Below are 21,403 nucleotides of genomic sequence, written 5' to 3' on the forward strand. Positions count from 1 at the left end.
ATGGGCGCTCACAAATATTTATATTTTCCACCTGTCTGAATCATCAGAATGAATGAAAGAGGCGAATCTGCTGCTAATAAGCGTAAAGTGACGGGCCGGAGAGTAAATGAAGCATTTGATTTACAGTCAGCACATTGGAAGTAAGTAATTCTGAAAAGTACTCAATAGAAGACCGAAATAATTGGAAATAAAAATATAATTATTACGTTAAATATTAATTGAAAATGCGTCTTTTTATATGAAAGGCTTGTTGAATGGCTGAATTAGACGAATCTGTAGATGTGGATGGTGAAGTAACTGGGAGAGTTGCTGAGGGAGCAGTGGAAGAGCTGGGTGAGCGGATTTTTGTGAATAAATGAAAACATAGTGCTTTCTACTCGCTGCAAATGTCTATAAACAGAATACAGGATTGGGGAAAACAGTCATCTTTTGTAAAGCTGCATAGCAGCGAGAGGTGCCACGGTTTCCAGGGAAACGGAGCGGTTTAAGCGGGTTGCCAGAGGCGAGGGTGAAAGGTTAAAGCAGGGTGGAGTTAAAGGTCACTCAGCCAGAGGCGAAGGGATTAGATATAGAGGAGGAATTAGACGATGTACTGCTTTTGGTCGCTGCTGGAGGCTCACTGCAAAACCTAACTAGGTCCAGGAATCTGTTCTGCAACTGCCATTGACTGGAGAAAAGACCACTCTTGTCAAGTGAGAGGTGAATCGTTCCTATTCTGGGAGAGCAGTAGAGACTCATGGGCGCAAAAGCGTGAGACTGGAGAAAGTGAGACCATCTCCTTTCAACATGTTGGACAATATCAATAGGATTTAAGTGATATGTCAACGAATGTTAGTGAAATGTGTGATCAACAAGAGTGATTGTTTTTACTTTTGTGTGAAATATATTTGGGAATGAGATGATTTGAACCAAATGAGCGAATGATTTAAATAGTTTATCACGCTTACAGAATTGCTGAATTATTTAGATGTCTTGAATGGATGAATTAGAATCGGTGCATGTGAAAGGTAAAGTACCTTTAAAGTAGCCAATTGGTGAGGGAACAGGGGAGATCCATCACCAGACTGTTAATAACCTTGGTGTCATATTTTGGACCCCACCAGAAAGGCCGAGAGGGGGGTTTTGACGACTGGGCAACTCTCAACCTCCATAAATTTGCCCAGGCATGCGCCATGGAGAGGTCACTCCAAAATCACTGACCACCTCCAGGCGCGTATCCATTGGCTCTCGAGATAAGGAGGCCCAAAAGAAAGAAAGAATATTTGACCCTGAGATGAGCTTCCAACCACATATTCGCACCATCGCTAAGGCCACCAATTTCTCTTTCTGTAACGTTGCCTGTCTCCACCCCTGCCTCAGTTCTTCTACTGAAACCCTCATCCATGCCTTTTATAACCTCTAGATTTGACTATTCCAACATCCTTCCGTGGTCTACCCTCCATAAACTTGAGGTCATCCAAAACTCCACTGCCTGCGTCCTAACTGTCGCAAAGGCCCATTCACCCATCACCCCTGTACTCACTGGCCTGCACTGGCTCCTGGTTTAGCAATGCTTCAATTTTAAAATTCTCATCCTGGTTTACAAATCCCTCCATGGCCCCTCCCTATCTCTGTAATTTCTTCCAGCCCTGTAAGCCTCAGATATCTGCACTGCTCCAATTCTGTCTGGCCTCTTCAGCATCCCTAATTTTAGTTACTCCTACATTGGTGACTGTCTTCAGCTGCTAAGGCCCTAAGCCCTGGAATTCCCTCCACCTCCCCCTCTCTGTGTCTGACTGAGTGAGCAAAGATTGGTTCCAATATCATCCTTCACCAACTGGCTTTCAGGAATAAAACACTAGGTGTCAGATTTTGTTTCATAATGGTTTTGTGACGTGCTTTGGGTTGTTTTTCTACGTTAAAGGCACTATAGAAAAACAAGTTGATTACTAGAATTTGATGGGAACTTATTTCAGGTAATTCGAATTGCTGTATTAGTTTTAGAACTAATATTTGTCACTGTATTTACAGGATGTTTGCAGCTCTGGCTGAATAAATATTGCTTTTGAAGTGAATGCCGTGATGAAGAGACATCTAGTCAGTGTGATGTGCTCCCGTGCTTACTGTTTCCAAATTGCAAGAAGCAACAGTCTCCGAGTACAACTTTACTGCTCGCAGCCCACACAGAAAACAGTTACCAAGGCTTTGAGTGAAACTAAAGATGCTGCACAACTGAAGTGGGTGGAACTGAGCAAGGATTTAAGCAAAAAGACTGGAGAGCATATTCGAGCCACAACCAATGCCTTATGGGAGAAATACGAGGAGTTTGTTGGACTGAAAGAGGTGCAAGTGGCACAGCTGAATGTCACTGAGGTATTGGCTGCTTCCAGATGCTACTCACGACTATAGGCTGATGCTATATAAATGTTGTGGTGCAGGTGTGACAAATGTTTAAGGAGGGTAAATCCATTCTCATTGGCAAAGGGGGGGAAGGGGCACAATCAATTTTAAGAATTTAATCTATATAACAAACTGCTACCTAGTATTATGAAGAACTCAAACAGCAGTAGGATCCCTAGGTTTCATTCCTGACCTGTGTTGAGTAAGCTGGTCTCAGGTAGTGGTGTATTAACTGGTCTTGGTGGTATCTTTTGCTAAACGGGGAATAAGGCAAAGGTCCTGTGCATAATTTACCTCCATTGTGTGTCCCCTGTTGCAATATGCATGAGTGCAGACATCGGATGACGTAAAGTTCCATAAAGAACATACAAATAGTAATATTACTGTCTCGACATACGTGAATGTGCTTCAAAAAATTGCTGATGCTGGAAATCTGAAATTAGAAAACAATATAAACATTCAGCAGGTCTAACAGCATCTGGAAATAAGTTGAAACATTTCAGGCATAACCTTAGAACTGAAATACGAACTTAATTTTTTTCTTCCTTGAATTCTGATGTGTCAGCTTTAAAACAAGACTTGACAACAGAAGTCAGAAGCATGCTTTGGTCACTACTTGATGTCAAAACCACCTGAAAGCCAGTGTTGCACCAGTGCATCATTAATAAATAGTATCTCACTATTATCTTAAGCTTTTGGTCACCTGTGGCTCAGTATCAAACTTTGTTTAACATTCCTGTGAGATGTTTTACTATGTTAAAGCTTATATGTAAGTGCTAGCCTATTCCACTACTAATACATCAGATAAATACTGCAACTGTACAAGATAAACCAAAGTTCCAGAACAGGAAGGCTCACCATACCCAATTTTGATACGAGTAACTGAAAGGTATGCTATTTCTCTCAGGCAGAGAAAGCATTCATGGTGGCTCGAGGTGTTGTTCGACAAAGCCAGGAAACCCTTGAAAGTCAGCAGTTGAAACTGAAGGAGGTTAGAGACAGATTAGACAGAGTCTCGCGGGAGGACAGTCACTATCTCGAGCTGGCCACCCAGGAACATAAACTGCTGCAGGTAAGAAAACAGATTTATTCTTGCCATTTTACTGCTGTTATTTTTTTAAATTGTATGTTTGTGCTAAGTTGAAGGATGATCATAAATGAAAGTAATACAAAGCTTTTATCCAGTATGTAAAAAAAAAAAGTTAATATATTATAGTTTTCAGGTTTTGTTCCTTCAAGGAGACTTCACTTACAAGGTTCTGAATCATCTTGGCCCAAATTCCTGCTTTCATAGAATCATAGAAAGTTTACGACACAGGAAGAGGCCATAGGAACATAGGAGCAGGAGTAGACCATTCAGCCCATCGAGCCAGCCCTGCCATTCAGTATGATCATGGCTGATCATCCACTTCTATACCTTTTTTCCACACTATCCCCATATCCCCTTATGTCATTGGTATTTAGAAATCTGTCAATCTCTGCTTTAAACATACTCAGTGACTGAGCTTCCACAGCCCTCTCGAGTAGAGAATTCCAAAGATTCACAACCCTCTGAGTAAAGAAATTTCTCCTTGTCTCTGTCCTAAGTGGATTCCCCTTTATTTTGAAATTGTGTTCCCTGGTTCTAGACTCCCCAACCAGGGGAAACATCTTAGCTGAATCTAGCCTGTCTATCCCTTTAAGTATTTTGTAGGTTTCAATGAAATCACCTCTCATTCTTTGAAACTCTAGAGAATACGGGTCCAGTTTTCCCAATCTCTCTTTATAGGACAGTCCCACCATCCCAGGAACAAGTCTGGTGATCCTTAGTTGCACTCCCTCTATGACAATAATATCCTTCCTAAGGAAAGGGGACCAAAACTGCACACAGTGCTCCAAGTGCCGTCTAACCAAGGTTCTATACAATTGAAACAAGACTTCACTACTCCTGTACTCAAATCCTCTTGAGATAAAGGCTAACATACTATTAGCCTTCCTAATTGCTTGCTGCACCTGCATGTTAGCTTTCAGTGACTTATTGACAAGGACACCCTTTGTATATCTACACTTTCTAATCTCTTACCATTTAAGAAATACTTTGCACATCTGTTCCTCCTACCAAAGTGGATAACCTCACATTTCTCCACATTATATTCCATCTGCCACGTTCTTGCCCACTCACTAAGTCTTTCCAAATCCCCCTGAAGCTGCTTTGCATCTTCCTCAACACACATTCCCACTTAGTTTTGTGTCATCCAAGAACTTGGAAATACTACATATGGTCCCCACATCCAGATCATTGACATATATTGTGAACAGCTGGGGCCCAAGCACTGATCCCTACGGTACCCCACTAGTCACAGCCTGCCAACGCAAGAATGACCCGTTTATTCCTACCCTCTGCTTTCTGCCTGTTAAGCAATCCTTAATCCATGCCAGTATATTGCCTCCTATCCCATGTGCGTTAATTTTGCTAACCAACCTCCTGTGGGGGACTTTATCAAAAGCCTTCTGACAATAGTATACCATGTCCACTGACTCCCTTTTATCAATTCTGTTAGTAACATCCTCAAAAAAAACTCCAACAGGTTTGTCAAACATGATTTCCCATTCATAAATCCATGTTGACGATGCCCAATCAGATCATTATTATCCAAGTGTCCATTTATCACATCCTTTAAAATGGATTCTAGCATTTTCCCAATGACTGATGTAAGGCTAACAGGTCTGTAATTCCCTGTTTTCTCTCTCCCTCCCTCCCTTAAATAGTGAGGTGACGTTTGCGACCTTCCAATCTGCAGGAACTGCTCCAGAATCTATAGAATTTTGGAAGATGATCACCAGTGCATCCACTATCTCCATAGCTACCTCTTTCAACACTATGGGATGTAGAATATCAGGTCCTGGGGACTTATCAACCTTCATCCCCATTAACTTCTCCCATACTACCTTCTTACGAATACTAATTTCCTTCAATTTCACATTTCCCCCTAATGCCTTGGATCTCTAATTCTTGGAGCTTTCTTGTATCTTCCTCAGTGAAGACAGGCACAAAGTAATCACTTAGCTTCTCTGCCATTTCTCTATTCCCCATTATAAATTCTCCTGACCCACATTTGTCTCAGCCAAACGTTTCCTTTTTACATTCCTGTAGAAGCTTTTACAGGCCGTTTTTATATTTTTTGCTAGCTTACATATTCTGTTCGCCTTTTCTTTATCAGTTTCTTCGTCCTCCTTTGCTGTATTCTAAAATCCTCCCAATCCTCAGGTTTACTACTATTTCTGGCAACTTTATAGACTTTTTTTTAATCTTATAAAATCCTTAACTTCCTTTGTTATCCATGCCTTTACTTTTGGGGTCATTGTGCCTTGAAGGAATGTATAGTTGCTGTAAACTATGTAATATTTCTTTAAAGACTATCCATTGCCTATGTACTGTCGTACTTTTTAATGTATTTTCCCAATCTACCTCCGCCAATTTGCCCCTCATATCTTCATAATTTCCATTGTTCAAATTTAACACCCTGGCTTCAGATTGAACTTTCAAACATAATGTAAAATGCTACCATATTTTGGTCACTCATCCGTAAAGGTTCTTTTACAGCAAGATTATTAATTAGCTTTCCCATTACATAAAACTAGATCTAAAATAACCTGTTCTCTAGTCGGTTCCTCAACATACTGCTCTCGAAAACCATCCCTAACACACTCCAAAAACTCATCCTCCACAGCATTAGTGCTCATTAAGTTTACCCAGTCTGTATGCAGATTTAAATCATCCACGATTACTGCATTATCCATGCCACATGCGTCTGTAATCTCCTGGTTAATGCCATGCCCCACACTACCACTACTGTTTGGTAGCCTATAAATAACTCAGACCAATGTTTGCTGCCCCTTGCTGTTTCTTAGCTCCACTCAAACAGATTCCACATTTTGTTCTTCTGATATGAGATCTTTCCTTACTAATGTACTGATCCCATCCCTTTAATGCGCAACACCACTTCCTTTTCGCCTGTCCTTCTTAAATGTTGAATATTCAGTTTCTAGTCTTGGTCACCCTGTGGCCAGGTTTCCGTTATGGCAATTAGATCATACCATAGCATCTTGGCCCTTTGCATCTGCCACCAGCCGAAATAAAAAGGCACCTAGCCTAATCCCACTTTCTAGCATTTGGTCTGTAGCCCTGCAGGTTGCGGCACTTCAGGTGCACATCCAGGCACCTTTTTAAATGAGATGAGGTTTTCTGCCTCTACCACCCTTTCAGGCAATGAGTTCCAGACTCCCACCACCCTCTGGGTGAGAGAGTTTTTCCTCATCTCCCCTCTAATCCTTCTACCAATCACTTTAAATGTATGCCCCCTAGTCACTGACCTCCCTGCTAAGATAAATAGGCCCTTCCCATCCACTCTATCCAGGCCCCTCACAATTTTGTACACCTCAGTCAAATTTCCCCTCGGCTTCCTCTGTTCCAAAGAGAACAACCCAAGTGTCATGCAGGCCCCCACCTGCCAAGAATGAGGCATATTAATTTTGTCATATGAACATTGATTTTAAACTTTCTGGGAAGAAGAGAAGGCCCGTTACGAGGGCCGCCAGACACTTAAAAACATTTGCATACTAACAGACAGTGCTTGTGGAGACAAAAGGACTGTTCCCTGACACATTCAACCCACAATGGATTTTGATCTCCAAATGTGAAAGGTGCAAGGAAGAGCATTCCAGTGACTGCTAAGGTGATACAATCCACAAAAGCCAGACTGGTTAAACCAGCTGGTCACATGACTAACTGGCTGGTCCAGGGTTTTGTGAACTAGCCAGAGTTTTTCAACTAAAAGAAAGACTGTTTGCTCCTGGAGTGAGAAGACCTCTCCTGTCTGCTCCCATCTCTTTCTCACAAGCCTCTAGACCCACTGAGGACACATGAACCTCAAGAGAGAAAAGTCTCCTACATCGAACAAGGTTTAAGAAGAATACTGGGCCCCAACGAAAAGCAAGACCTACCTACAACCAAGGACTTTACAGCGAGCTCGAAGAACAGTAACCAAAACCATCTTCAGATAGTGCCTCAAACCTTTCCACTTTATTTCTTCTCGTTTTCTGTCTCTATCTGCATGTGTGTATCACATATACATGCTAGCTTGGACGCATCACGTATCCGTAGGAGTTAACCGAATTAGAATTGAAATTTTAATAAAGTTCAACCTTTCTTTAAACCTAAGAAATCCTATTTGGCTAGTTTCTTTGCCTTTATAATTGGAAGTTAGTGAACAAGGATCACCAAGGGGGAGCTAAAAACACGATGTGTTTAAAATTAAACCCTGTTACGGTAAGACCAGGTGAAGGCTGAGAGGGTACCCTGGACCCCTTTCTCACCTGGTCGTAACAGACATTTGGGGGCTACTGTCCAGGATATTACCCACAGACAAATGAAAGAAATTGGAAGTGGGAAGCCAAATTGTTCCCAATCAAAAAGAGCAAGATTTCAATACAGGTTTTCTTGTGGTTGTGTGTGCTAGAATACTAACATGTCTGCAACTGAAGCTAGTAGCTCCCCCAGCCAGCAAACTGACCCAATACTGAGAGAGTTAGCACAGGCTGCCCAGTCTGAAATTGAAGCAAAGGGAGTCCCTGATTGCTACTATTTAAAGAATGAGGTACTGATGAGGAAGTGGAGTTCTCCTCACAGACCTGAGGGCCAGGAGTGGACAGTAGTTCACCAGTTAGTGGTGCCACAGAAGTACCGGGGAGAAATATTAAGAAGGGCCCACGAGACTGCAGTGGCTGTGCATGCCAGTATACGAAAGACCAAAACCTGCATAACGCAGCAGTTTGACTGGCCAGAACTCCACAAAGATAGAGGAAACCCCAACCTACAGCAAAACATGCATCCCTAAGTCCTGTACCGGTGTTAGGAGGACCTTCCAGCAGAGGGCTGGTGAACTGTAAGGGACCCTTGCTGAGAACAAAAGGGGCAGGCAGGCACATGGCTGGCAAAAGTTTAGAAAGAGAAGGGAAAAAGTGACCCAGAGGGCAGGTTAAAGGAAGTCCAGAAAAGTCCCGGATGAAAACCCCTACTGACACAGAAAAATGTGAAAAGTTAGACTCCATATCCTCCTATGTAAATGCAGAAACTGGAAGCACCCCACCAGAGTTGCTAACAGCATTGGCAGCAACCTGCAGAGACAAAGAAAGACCTCTAGGGGGCAGAGAAACCATGAGGGTGGTGCCTCACCTAGTCGAAGGGTCACCGGAAAATGCAATTAAGTCTGCACAAATATCTCCAGGTAGGAGTGTCCCAGAGAACAAAGGAAAGAGTAACAGAGACTCCTCCCCCACAGTCAGAGGAAAAGAGAACCACCCATCCCCTGAATCCAAAAGTCTTTGCATGAATCAAGGAGTTCAGGATGGACACACCCCCTACTAACTCTCCTGGAGAAAAAAAAAGGGGAAATTTAAAGCAGCCCTGGCCCCCCCCAGAACTGACCATCTTAATGAGCTTCAAGACTGGTGAATGGAAATGAATAAGAGAAATGCATGGTTTTCTGTCAGTATCTTATATTTTTCTCAAACTCTGTAATGAAATGTGCCATTTTCTTCAAATTACATTTCATTCCCCTGGGTGTGGAGGTGTCGGGCAACCCCACCTGCCAAGACTGAGCCACATATTATTTCGCCACATAAGCATTAAAACTAAATATTGTAATCTCTGACTGGAAGGTTCATTTGCATAGTTCCAGACAATGTGGAAACCAAGGGAGCCAATCCTGTTCCTCCAATACACAGAAGTGGTTGGACCTGTTTTGGTCACATGGCTGACTGGCTGTGACAGAGAAATTTGAACTTCCAAGCAAGGATGTCGAAGAGACTGGTCCATATAAGGAGCTAGACACATGACTAACCTGCTGAGCACCCTGGGAGCTTTTTGAATTTGAACTCTCAAACAAAGGGATTTGAACTGAGACAAAGCCTTGTGCTCATGAAGTAAAGACCTTCCACGGGGACTGAGAACATCTCTTCTCCTGCGTGCCTATCTTCATCTCTTCCCACAGAACTGAATCTTGTGAAAACATGTGAAACTCAAAGAGAGAAAGGTTTGCCATGTGAACAAAGTTTTATGAAGATTACTGGGCTCCAACGAAACGCAAGACTATAACTTCATTCAAGGACTACAGCGAGCTCAAGAAACAGTAACAAGATATTGCCTCAAACTGTTCTACTTACCTTTTCTTTTCTATTCCTATCTGAATGGTTATATCGCGTGTGCATGCTAGCGTAAGCGCTTCGTATAGCCATAGAAGTGAACTATATTAGAGTTTTAGATTTAAGGTTTTAATAAATTTCCTCTTTCTGCTTTAAACCAAAGAAAGCCTGTTTGTGCTCAGTTATTTGCCTGATAATTGGAAACTGTGAACAAGGAATCAAAGGGGGAGCTCAAAACACTGTGTTTAAAATTAAACCCTGTTACAATAAGACCAGGTGAAGACAGCAAGAGACCCCGAGACACATTGATCACCTGGTTGTAACAGTATATGTTGCCTCTCCCCATTCTTTCTGCCAAAATGCATCACCTCACATTTGTCAGGATTAAATTCCATCTCTGCCCATTCTACTAGCCTATCTATGTCCTATTGCAGGCGGTTCATATCATCCTCACTGTTTACCACACCTCCAAGTTTAGTGTCTTCAGCAAATTTTGAGATTCTACTCTGTATTCCAAGATCCAAGTTATTTTTATATCAAAAAAGCAGTGGTCCCAGCACTGACCCATGGGGAACACCACTGTCTACCATCCTCCAGTCTGAAAAGCAACTTTGTTTCTCCCTGTTTATCACATCTAATACTTCACACTCATCCTTAACTACAGTGTCTGCATTGTCCCCCCTCTTTTCTGAAGACAGATGCAAAGTATTCATTAAGAACCATACACCACCTCTTCAGTCTCCACACATAGGTTACCATTTTATTTAGTTTATTTATTTAGAGATACAGCACTGAAACAGGCCCTTCGGCCCACCGAGTCTGTGCCGACCAACAACCACCCATTTATACTAATCCTACATTAATCCCATATTCTCTACCACATCCCCACCATTCTCCTACCACCTACCTACACTAGGGGCAATTTACAATGACCAATTTACCTATCAACCTGCAAGTCTTTGGAGGTGGGAGGAAACCGGAGCACCCGGCGGAAACCCACGCAGACACGGAGAACTTGCAAACTCCGCACAGGCAGTACCCAGAACTGAACCCGGGTCGCTGGAGCTGTGAGGTTGCGGTGCTAACCACTGCGCCTCTGTGCTGCCCATGATTTTAGGATCTTCTATGGTTTTTTATGAGCGCCACTCTTTCCTTAGTTATACTCTTACTCTTAATCTATTGATAAAACATCTTTAAATTCTCCTTGATTTTACTTGCCAATATTCTTTAATGCCCTCTCTTTGCTTTCCTAATTTACTTTTTGATTTCACTCCTCCACTTTCTATACTCCTCTTGGATTTCTGTAGTATTGAGTTCTCAGTGTCTGACATGAGCTTTCCTTTTCTGCCTTAGCATACCTTGTAAGCTCGTTGACATCCAAGTGGCTCTAGATTTGACCGTCCTGTCTTTTTTCTTTGTGGGAACATGTTTACTCTAAACCCCCTGAATCTCCCCTTTCAATGCCTCCCACAGCTCTGACACTGATTTCAAGTGGCTGTTTCCAGTGCACTTTTACTAAATCATTTCTCAGCTTAGTAAAATTGGCCTTACCCCAATTTAGAACTTTAACTTCTGTTCTATCTCTGTCCCTATCCATAATTATCTTAAAACTAACTGAATTATGATCACTACCACCAAAATGCCCTCCCACTGCCACTCCTTCCACCTGCCCAGCTTCATTACCTAAAACCAAGTCCAGAACGGCTCCTTCTCTTGTTGGACTTGCTACATACTGGGCAACAAATTCTCCTGTATGCACCTTAAGAATTCTGTTCCATCCATTCCTTTTGCACTAAAACTAACCCAGTTAATACTGGGGTAGTTAAAATCCCCTACTATTACTGACCTATTGTTTTTGCACTTCTCAGAGATTTACCTATATATTTGCTCTTCTAGCTTCCTCTGACTGGGGGTCTTCTGTATTACTTACTGTTCCTCCTAACTTAGTTCCAGTTTTCTTCATTTCTTAAATGGAAAGGGAGAGAATAAAATTAAGCTTCTGGTTAATTATCTTTATCCTAAAATCAGGAGGAGAGACGACACCGAACGGCATACGACAATGCAGAGGAGCTGGAGCGTGAGACGTTTGCTCTTTTTTCGGCAGCAGTGAGAGAAAGCCACGAGAAAGAGCGGACCAGAGCTGAGAGAACAAAAAACTGGTCTGTGATGGGGTCCATTTTGGGAGCTATGATTGGAGTCCTGGGGTCAACCTACATCAACAGAGTTCGACTGCAGGAGCTGAAGGCATTACTTCTTGAGGCACAAAAAGGACCAGTTAACTTGCAGGAAGCCCTTAAAGAGCAGGCCTCCATACACCGAATGCAAAACAAGGAACTCAATACACTTGTAACAAACCTGAAGGAACTGGTGCATGAGGAAGGTGCAGTGCAACAAGCAGGTAAGGAGGCCAACACTAAACTTAAAAACACAGAATCTGGTTTGAAACAGGATCCTGTCATGGATGCTTTGATGGAACAAGCAAGCTCCTCAAAACAGACCAGTGCAGCAATAGAAGGGCTAGAACAAAAATTAAATGGTCTGCAACAAACACTTGGGAAGTTGGCTTCTGACATTAAGACTGTAAAAGTCACCACACAGGCTAAGCCATCACAAATGATTTCTTCAGGATTGAAGCAGGATTGGCAGATTCTTGCAACAGAGAATGTGATCGTTGGATTAGCGGAGACTGAGAAGAGACTGGAATCTCATATCAGAGCAAATTCTGTGTATAACACAGTGTTAACATATGCTGCATTTGCCCTTACGCTGCCGATATTGTATGTGCTTTTCAAAGGGAATTGAAAGAATCTGCACTGTATGGATGTAGGTTTTGTGCTGTTTGTGAAAACTAGGTTCTATTTTCCAGTAACTGGGACACTTCGTTTTCTTGGCAATTGACGTGCATATCTTTAGAAGTCTGTGAGAGGCATTGTATTGATCTGTGTTCTTCTCGTTCACAAAGTAAAGAACCTGCATTTAAATAGCATCTCATGCCCTTAGGACATTCCAAAGCACTTCACCACTAATAGATTACTTTGGAAATGCAGTCACTGTTGTTATGCAGATCATTCAATATTGTTAACAACCTGAGCACTGGAGGTAAGGAGCTGAAAACCGAAGAATAAAATGATCAGAACTTGTAGAATGCATTTATCCTAATTCCCGAACCTTGCTTAAACACATGGATCACCACAGTAAAATCCTTTTCAAGGTCCTTCAGCAAACCTAACATCCATGTGTCAATGCTTTACTAGAGTCATATAAATTCTTGTGTGCTGCTGTACCTTGGCAGCATATCCTATATATACTGGAGCAGTAGTTTCCTTAGAATGTTCTACCCTTACATCAGGTTTTACTTTTGTGCTCCAGGTGATTCACTTCAGGCTTTTATAAAGTGGTCATAACTTGATTCTCCTGCCAGTTCTGTGGTACAGAAAGCACTAAGCAGGCTGGTAATGTAACGCCACTTGGTACAAGGGGGCAGAGGGCAATTTAATCATCATCTCATTCCCATTTAGCTGATTTGGTTCATAATTCAACTACATCAAAATATTGTACTGGCAATTTGGTAGGGAGCTGAGAACTTTAAAAAAACATTTTTGTCTTTTGCCTTGCACCCACCTCTGAAAAGATGAGTAATAGATAAGAACATAAGAAATAGGAGCAGGAGTAGCCCATACGGCCCCTTGGTTCTGTTCCCCAATTAAATATGATCATGGCGAATCTTCTGCCTCAACTCCACTTTCCCGCCTGCTCCTCATATTCCTTGATTCCCTGAGAGATCAAAAATCTGTCACTCAGCCTCAAATATACTCATTGCTGGAGCATTAACAATCCTCTGGGGTCAAGAATTCCAAAGGTTCACAACCCTTTGAGTGAAGAAGTTCCTCCTCATCCAAGTCCTAAATGATCAACCCCCTTATCCTGAGACTGTGCCCCTGTGTTCCAGATTCCCCAGCCAGGAGATCAACCTCTGTGTCTACCCTGTCAAGCACCTTCAGAATCTTGTATGTTCTCATTCTTCTAAACTCCAGAGAGTATAAACCCACTTTACTCAGCCTCTCATCCTAGGACAACCCTCTCATACCAGGAAGCAATCTATTGAGCCTTGGCTATATCATCTCCAATGCAAGTATATCCTTCCTTAAATATGGAGACCAAAACTACACACACTATTCCAGGTGTGGTCTCACCAAAGCCCTATACAATTGTAGCAAGATTTCCTTGTTCTTGTACTCCAATCGCCTTGCAATAAAGGCCATCATGCCATTTGCCTTCCGAATTGCTAGCTGTATTTGCATGCTAACTTTGTGTTCCTTGTATGAGCTCATCCTAGTCCCTCTGAACATCAACAGTTAGAATTCTCCCACCTTTTTTAAAGAAAATTCTGCTTTTCTGTTCTTACTACCAACGTGAATAACCTCACACTTCCCCACATTATGTTCCATGTGCCACCTCGTTGTCCATTCACCTTAATTGTCTATATCTCTTTGCGTCATCCTCATAGCTTACATTCCCACCTTGCTTTGTATCATCAGCAAACATAGATACATTACTCTCAGTTTCTAAGTCATTAATATAGATTAGATTAGATATACAGCACTGAAACAGGCCTTTCGGCCCACCAAGTCTGTGCCGATCATCAACTACCCATTTATACTAATCCTACACTAATTCCATATTCCTACCACATTCCCACCTGTCTATATTTCCCTACCACCTACCAATACTAGGGGCAATTGCTAATGGCCAATTTACCTATCAACCTGCAAGTCTTTGGCTTGTGGGAGGAAACCCACGCAGACACGGGGAGAATTTGCAAACTCCACACAGGCAGTACCCAGAATTTAACCTGGGTCACTGGAGCTGTGAGGCTGCGGTGCTAGCCACTGTGCCGCCACATAGATTGTAAATAACTGAGGCCCCAACACTAATCCTTGTGGCACTCCACTAGTCACAGCTTGCCAACTTGAAAATTCCCCATTCATGCCTACAATGGTTCCTGTCCATTACCCAGCCTTTATCCATGCTACGATATTACCCCCAACTCCATGCACCCTTATCTTGTGTATTAGCTTTTGTGTTGCACCCTATTGAATGCCTTTTGGAAATACAAGTATACTACATCTACATGTTCCCCTTTATCTACCCTACTAGTTATATCCTCAGAAAACTCTAATAACTCATTTTTTCTTTCCTTTCTTGAATCGTGCTGATACATTTGCCAACTTCAAATCTGCTGGGACTGGTCCAGAATTTCAATAATCATAACCAGTGCATCCACTATTTCTGCAGCTACCTTTAGAACCCTAAGATGTAGGCCATGAGGTCCTAGGGATTTGTCAGCTTTTAGTCCCTTTAAACTAAATTCTCCAATACTTTTCTCTGCTGATATTAATTACCTTAAGTTCCTCACTCTTACTAGCCCCGTGGTTGCCCTGTATTTCTGGTATCTCCTCCTGGGTTCCTCTCATGCCTATCTGTACCTGGGGGAATGTGTGTGAATAATCCAAGTCAATTCCCATCCGATTTTTTTTTTTTATAAACTCCTTTGAATATGCCTATAGCCAAGATCTCTACCTGTTTAATTTTTGGTTTAAATGGCATCCCAATTTGTTTCAGCAGATGCCATGTGCGCACTATTCCTGCTGAACCAGCCAGCACTGTGCTTTCTTGGTTGATTCATCATCTCCTTCATTGAGATGAGACAATATGTACCAGGCCACAGCTTGTTGTATTTTTAAGTCTTGCTCATTCTGCCAGGATCTACGATTGCTGACCCAGTATTTGTGAAATGGCAGACCATAAAGAAAATAGGATGTAGTTCCCTTGCAAAAATGTGTGTTATCACAGTCCTTTCATTCACAAGCAATACTATTTTCTTCCCTAAAAAGGTCCTTGTTTTCACCCCCACCCATCCTTTAGTTACAATGCCTATGACAATAGACAGACAACCTGCATCCAGCCTGTATCAATGCTGTCCACTTGTAACCAGCCATATGTAGAAGTGACTGACATCTGCTTGGGATATTGTGCATCACCACTTGGCTTTGAACATCCAACATAATGTTCTATCCACTTCCGCCCAGTTGAAAATTGTTTGGTGTTGATCACATCAGTGAACTTGTGAGCAGAAGCTATTGAGCATGCAGAAAACCTGTGTTGACTTTCCTGACATCTCCAATATTAAACTGCTGCTACCTATCATTCTGACTGTGGTGCAAGCATGGTGCCGTTACCCAACTCTTGTTAAGTTTGATTCTAAACTACTAGTTTTGTCCTTTCCAGGTTAAAGCAAAATGAACTAGGAAAGGAAGAAAAGCCAGTACTGTTTTGTCCCTGTCTGCAGTATGGTACTGGTATGGAACTGTGCCTATGTGCTGTGCCAACAGTTCAACATGGCGCCCTTAATATTGATTGTAATTTCAACATCTGAATGTGCTGAGTTAATTTGTTGCAAATATTTTTATGAATAAAGATATTTTAATCGATTCACAGTAATAATGAAATATCCTCCAGGGAGTTTAGTTTGGAATTGAATGAGGTGATTAAATAACTCTTTTGCTGCTCAGATACCAAGACCACAAATGCGGGTCGAGAGATTTTTAATGTAAAGGAGCTGTTTCCATCAAAAGACACCAGATCCATGAACACTACTGTGGTGCTGCATTTTAGAAGTGTAATTTTGATTGTGAAAGTAAGTTTGAAATGAAAATTTTGTAATTGTCCAAATGAAGGGCTGTGATTTAAAACAAATAACTGTGATTCTGGATTGAAGATAGAAGATGGTATTTTGACACAATTTCTGCCTCCAGGGCAATAAAAACCAAAGCAATATTTTCAATAATGTCACTGCTAAACCTTATGCAGTTCCTGTATTATAATTGATCTATGATTACATCATGCACTACCAGACCTCATCAGTCCTTTGTTTTTATTCCCAGTGCACAGCAATAAGTACAGCTGAGCAAGGCCTAGCTCATCCAATATGCATGAACCTACAGCACATAATTCCTCAATGTTTACTCCCCCATTGATCATTCTGTGTAAAGAGGTACTTCCTGACATTAACCAGTTTGAACCTCTGTCCTGTTACTCTACTCTCTTATAGTTTAATTTGTAGCAGTGTTCTGATTTTGCATTTTCCATACTTTTTATCAGGGAGTAGAATATTTTCCCCTGACGGTATTGACATGCTAGAATAGGATGTCATGGGTCCCTAGGTAGTGAGAGTTATTAAAGAAAATAAGATACTGTTGGTGGAATATTTGACCAAGAACTTTTTAAAGCAGTGATCAGGAGAGAGACCCTCAATGCTCTTTCTCTTTTCTACCTTTCCCCCCCCCCCCCCCCACTCCCTTACCTTTTCTCTTCACTCAGTGGCACTGAGACCATTGGAGCATACCAACTGCTGTTTCTCAGCACAGCCCAGTAAGATTCATGTCTGTATGGTTCAGCGTACAGGTTGCATTTTACCCCAAAAGACTTTTGAGAAAAGTGCTCAGCTCAATTATTTGTGACAATGTTTTCCGCCCTTTTCCTTTGTTAATGAAACTGTTGCTGCTGTGCTGGATTAAACTATTTCAGGTCAAATTCCATGATAACTAGTTATTTGTTGGATAATGAAAAGTTAATACATACATTGATAAATGTGCTGAGCATTTCAACAAATTTTAGCTGTGATTTATTTGAAATTAGACCCTACTTTTTGCTTTCAGTAACTTGAAACCTGCCTGCAGCAGAAACTTAATTTACCTAATTGATTTATCATCAATAAAAGTATTTCCAGTCGGATATTGTTTATAGCATCTGTTTTATGTGAAATGACAGCACCTTGGATTTTAAAAGGAATTGCATACAAGAGTAATGGTGTGTGTTAGGGTTGAGCGGCTCGTAAGAATATATGCAAATCTCAGGTAGGAAAAGACAAGCTGGTCCATCAATCCTGCTCCACATTCATAATGGCTGGCACATCATGATGGAGTAATGGTTCATTTCAGGTATAAATAGTTGGGAGCCCCTCCAATAAGCATTTACTAGATTGTAAAGTGGATACTGTCCTTCCGGTCAGACTTAGCAACAACATTGTTTTATGCTATTTACACATCTCATTTCCTGATGCTATACGATACACTGAAATGCCGTTTGAGAACATCATGTACATGGTGAAGCGGAGACCTTTTTAAAGTGTAAAATTGTTTGTTTTAATAGAGCTTTAAAATACACTTTGACTGGGGTAAGAACAGCTCCAACTCCAGCAATTTCTGTTGTAAGTCTCCTTTATCAAGTATGGTGAAAAGAATGAGAACAGTTCTCCCAGCCAAGGGCTGAACAAACACAGCAGGCTTAAAGCAATACAGAGTGATCCCAATTAGCTACATAATGTCAGTCGCAGCAATTACCTGTGACTGGTGTGTACTACTTTTAGGGAATGTAGTCCAAGGACCTTGCAGATAAATTCACTGTAGGCATATGTGGGGATGGTTATTGTAAATGTTACGTTGTATCCTAGTTGGTAACTCACCCAAGTCTACACGTGATGGGGATATTAGACATTCTGCAGATTTGAATGACCAACAATGGTTATTCACGTCCAAAACTACATCTTTTTTTTTGTGCCACACAGGAAGAATAGTTTTTACTGAAGGGCTGCAGCTGACTGCTAAGGTGAAAAGCTTTTTTCATAAGAGATGTTAGGAAGTAGTGATTAGTTGATGCCCGCTTTTAGAAGTCAAAGGTTGTAGGAGAAGGCAAGATTGAGGGATTTAAGACGTTCTATAGTTTTAATGTCCTGGAAAACAGAATATTGGGGTAGAACATCTTTGTGATGAGTGTTGCACTTCCCCATTTTGAAATGAGCAACAATTTATTTGAGCTTAGAACAAACAAAAGGGAGATGTTGAGACGTGCACTCTCCACAGTATCAAATAAAAGGCGCAAGTGGTTGTCATGGAGGCTAGGGGGTGAGAAAGATCGTCTGTAATCTTTTCTTCCTCCCATAGGAGCACAAGAGAGATGCAGGAGTAATTTCCACAGGGATCAAGTTGAAGTCATTGTTTTTGGTCCCTGCTCCAAACTCTGTTCCCTAGCTACCGACTCCATCCCTCTCCCTGGCAACAGTCTGAGACTAAACCAGTCTGTTCGCAACCTTGGTATCATATTTGAGCCCGAGGTGAGCATCTGACCATATATTTGTGCCATCACTAAGACCGCCTTTTTCCACCTCAAACGTCGCCTGACTTTGCCCCTGTCTTAACTCATCTGTTGAAACCCTCATTCATCCCTTTGTTACTCCTAGATGTTGATCTCCCACATTCTACTCTCCATAAACTTGATCATTCAAAAATCTGCTGTCTGTGTCTTTACTCGCACCACGTCCCGTTCACCTATCACTGCTGTGTTCGCTGACCTACATTGGCTCCAATTCAAACAATGTCTTGATTTTAAAATTTTCAACCTTGTTTTCAAATCCCTGTATGGCCTCACCACTCCCTATCTCTTAAATCTCCTCCAGTCCCACAACCCTCCAAGATATCTGCGATCATCTAATTCTGATCTCGAGCATCCCTGATTTTAATCACGCCACCATTGGTGGCTGTGCCTTCAGTTGCCTGGGACCTAAGCTCTGGGATTCCCTCCCTACACCTGTCTGCCTCTCTACCTCACTTTCCTTCTTTAAGACACTCCTTAAAACCTACTTCTTTGACCAAGCTTTTAGCCAGCTGACCTAATATCTCTGTGTGGCTTTGTGTCATATTTTGTTTTATAATGCTCCTGTGAAGTGCATTGGGACATTTCATTATGTTAAAGGTGCTGTTTAAATATAAATTGTTATGCATGAAATGTTCTTGAGCTTTACATGCAGTTAAGAGTTGTTGAGGTAAAAGCTTTTCACGCACAAGAGGAATTGAACATGGAGTCAGTCGTTTATGGCATAAAAGGAAGCCATTCAGCCCATCGGGTCCATGCCAGCTCTCTGCAGACCAATCCAGTCAGTTCCACTCCCCTGCACAATCCCCAAAGGCCTGCAAGTTCATTTCCTTCAAGTGCCCATCCAATTTCCATTTGAAATCATTGATTGTCTTCACTCCTATCACCCTCGTGGGCAGCAAATCCCAAGTTATTACCACTCGGTGTAAAAAAAAAAGTTATTTCTCACATTGCCCTGCATCCCTTACCCAAAGCCTTCAATCTGTGTCTTCTATTCCTTGTACCATCAGTTAATGGGAACAATTTTTCCTTGTCTAACTTATCTAAGCCTGTCATAATCTTGTAGACCTCTGTCAAATCTCCCCTCAAGCTCCTTTGCTCAAGGGAGAACAACCCCATCTTTTCCAACCTAACCTTGTAACTAAAATCCACCATCCCTGGAACCATTCTGGTAAATATCCTCTGCACCCTCTCAAGGACCCTCACATCTTTCCTAAAGTGCGGTGATCAAAATTGGATGCAATACTCTAGTTAGGGCCTAACCTTTATAAAGGTTCAGTATAATTTCCCTGCTAATGAATTGACATTCTCCCAGCTGCCATGGTGGGTTTTGAACTCTCATCTCCAGAGCATTAGTCTAGCCTCTGGATTAATAGTCCAGTAATATTACCATTATACTATCATTCTCATGAAATATCCAGTAGGAAAGAAAGCAGAAATTAGACCGCAGGTAGGCTGCTGGAACTGTATATTTGGCACCTACAGGACACCGGTTGTTCGGTCTTTAGCCAGGTGCCCATTCACATTAAACAATGGATGGATATGGGAATTCTTTTTAAGGTAAAGGAAGATAGGCGAGGCCAAGAAAGTTCATAGATGGAGGATAAAAGCTGGATCCATCAAAGATAAGTGGTTCCAAGAGAAATTAAGAAACTCTTTGAACAGCTCCCCGGACATCATAACTGAACCATATATACCAGGTTTAAACTGAGATCTGGCTGGAGAGTAGGTGCTGGTCATGGCCTCACACCTTATCTCAGCAGTGCTTGGTTAGAGAGTGGAAAATTAGCCAGGGTTCCTGATCACTATCCACTGACATCTACCATAAATGCATTGTGGTCTTGGGCACCATTTCCATCAACACAAACTGTGGTACAGTGGGCCTCTGCAATTTTCTTTCTGTCAGACTGCCTCTGGCAGACATCAATAGCTTAGATACTCAATATCATAAATGTGATTGTCACACGAATGGATTAGTGATTGTGGAAGTTCATTCAGTGATGAATCAACCTATCATGCTACCACCATAGATTATCAGTTTACAGACCAATTACCAAAGAGAGAGCTACCCTGAAACAGTTTACAGGAGTAGTCATTTTTTTTGGAAAACTAATTTTTGCCCATGAACTTCTTGGGGGAAGGTACCATGGCTCTAGGCTCCCTCTGTTAACTTTGTGTGTAATAGTGAGCATCACAGGCTATTTTGCCATAGGATGGTATCACAACTGCTGCCTGCATATCTGATGACCAGCAGAGGTCAGTAGACAGCAATCAGCAGCAGGAAGAATAGGTGATACTTTAAGAAAAAATCCTCTCAGCCCTTCAGGCGCTAAGACCAGCCACTTCAGCACAAATTAGGAATTGATCGGAGCCTCAGATCTGTGTAGTTGCACTACATAATGCCTTTAAAAACTGAGGCAAAATAGCTCTGACCCTCACTGTCTACGAATGGTTGTTTAAGTCAGTCAGATGCAGGATTATGGCCATCCATTTGAGAGTAATCATGGTAGATTGTGGCTGCTTAGCCCAGCTAGAGGTCCAAGTTGATATTATCGGAAAGCTTTTGGTCCACAGCAGACAGATGTTGAATCCATTTATCTGGGCTATACTGCTTTTTTTCTTGTGATTGTAG

At 41.8% G+C, this 21,403-nt stretch overlaps 1 protein-coding gene across 2 annotated transcripts; it reads left to right on the top strand.

Moving 5' to 3' along the window:
- The first annotated feature begins 245 nt into the window (after positions 1 to 245).
- ccdc51 (coiled-coil domain containing 51) lies at positions 246 to 17,345 on the top strand. 2 transcript variants are annotated; one of them, XM_068051983.1, is made up of 4 exons: positions 246 to 333; positions 2,011 to 2,352; positions 3,287 to 3,451; positions 11,590 to 17,345. In XM_068051983.1, exons 2-4 carry the CDS (start codon positions 2,062 to 2,064, stop codon positions 12,361 to 12,363), a joined length of 1,230 nt encoding a protein of 409 aa, XP_067908084.1. In that variant the 5' UTR covers positions 246 to 333; positions 2,011 to 2,061; the 3' UTR covers positions 12,364 to 17,345. The 2 variants fall into 2 exon arrangements, with proteins under 2 accessions (XP_067908084.1, XP_067908085.1); XM_068051984.1 differs by lacking the exon at positions 246 to 333 and adding an exon at positions 378 to 765.
- The last annotated feature ends 4,058 nt before the right edge of the window (positions 17,346 to 21,403 follow it).

Source organism: Heterodontus francisci, chromosome 19 (genome assembly GCF_036365525.1).
Source record: "Heterodontus francisci isolate sHetFra1 chromosome 19, sHetFra1.hap1, whole genome shotgun sequence".
In the NCBI taxonomy this organism is placed as follows: Eukaryota; Metazoa; Chordata; class Chondrichthyes; order Heterodontiformes; family Heterodontidae; genus Heterodontus; species Heterodontus francisci.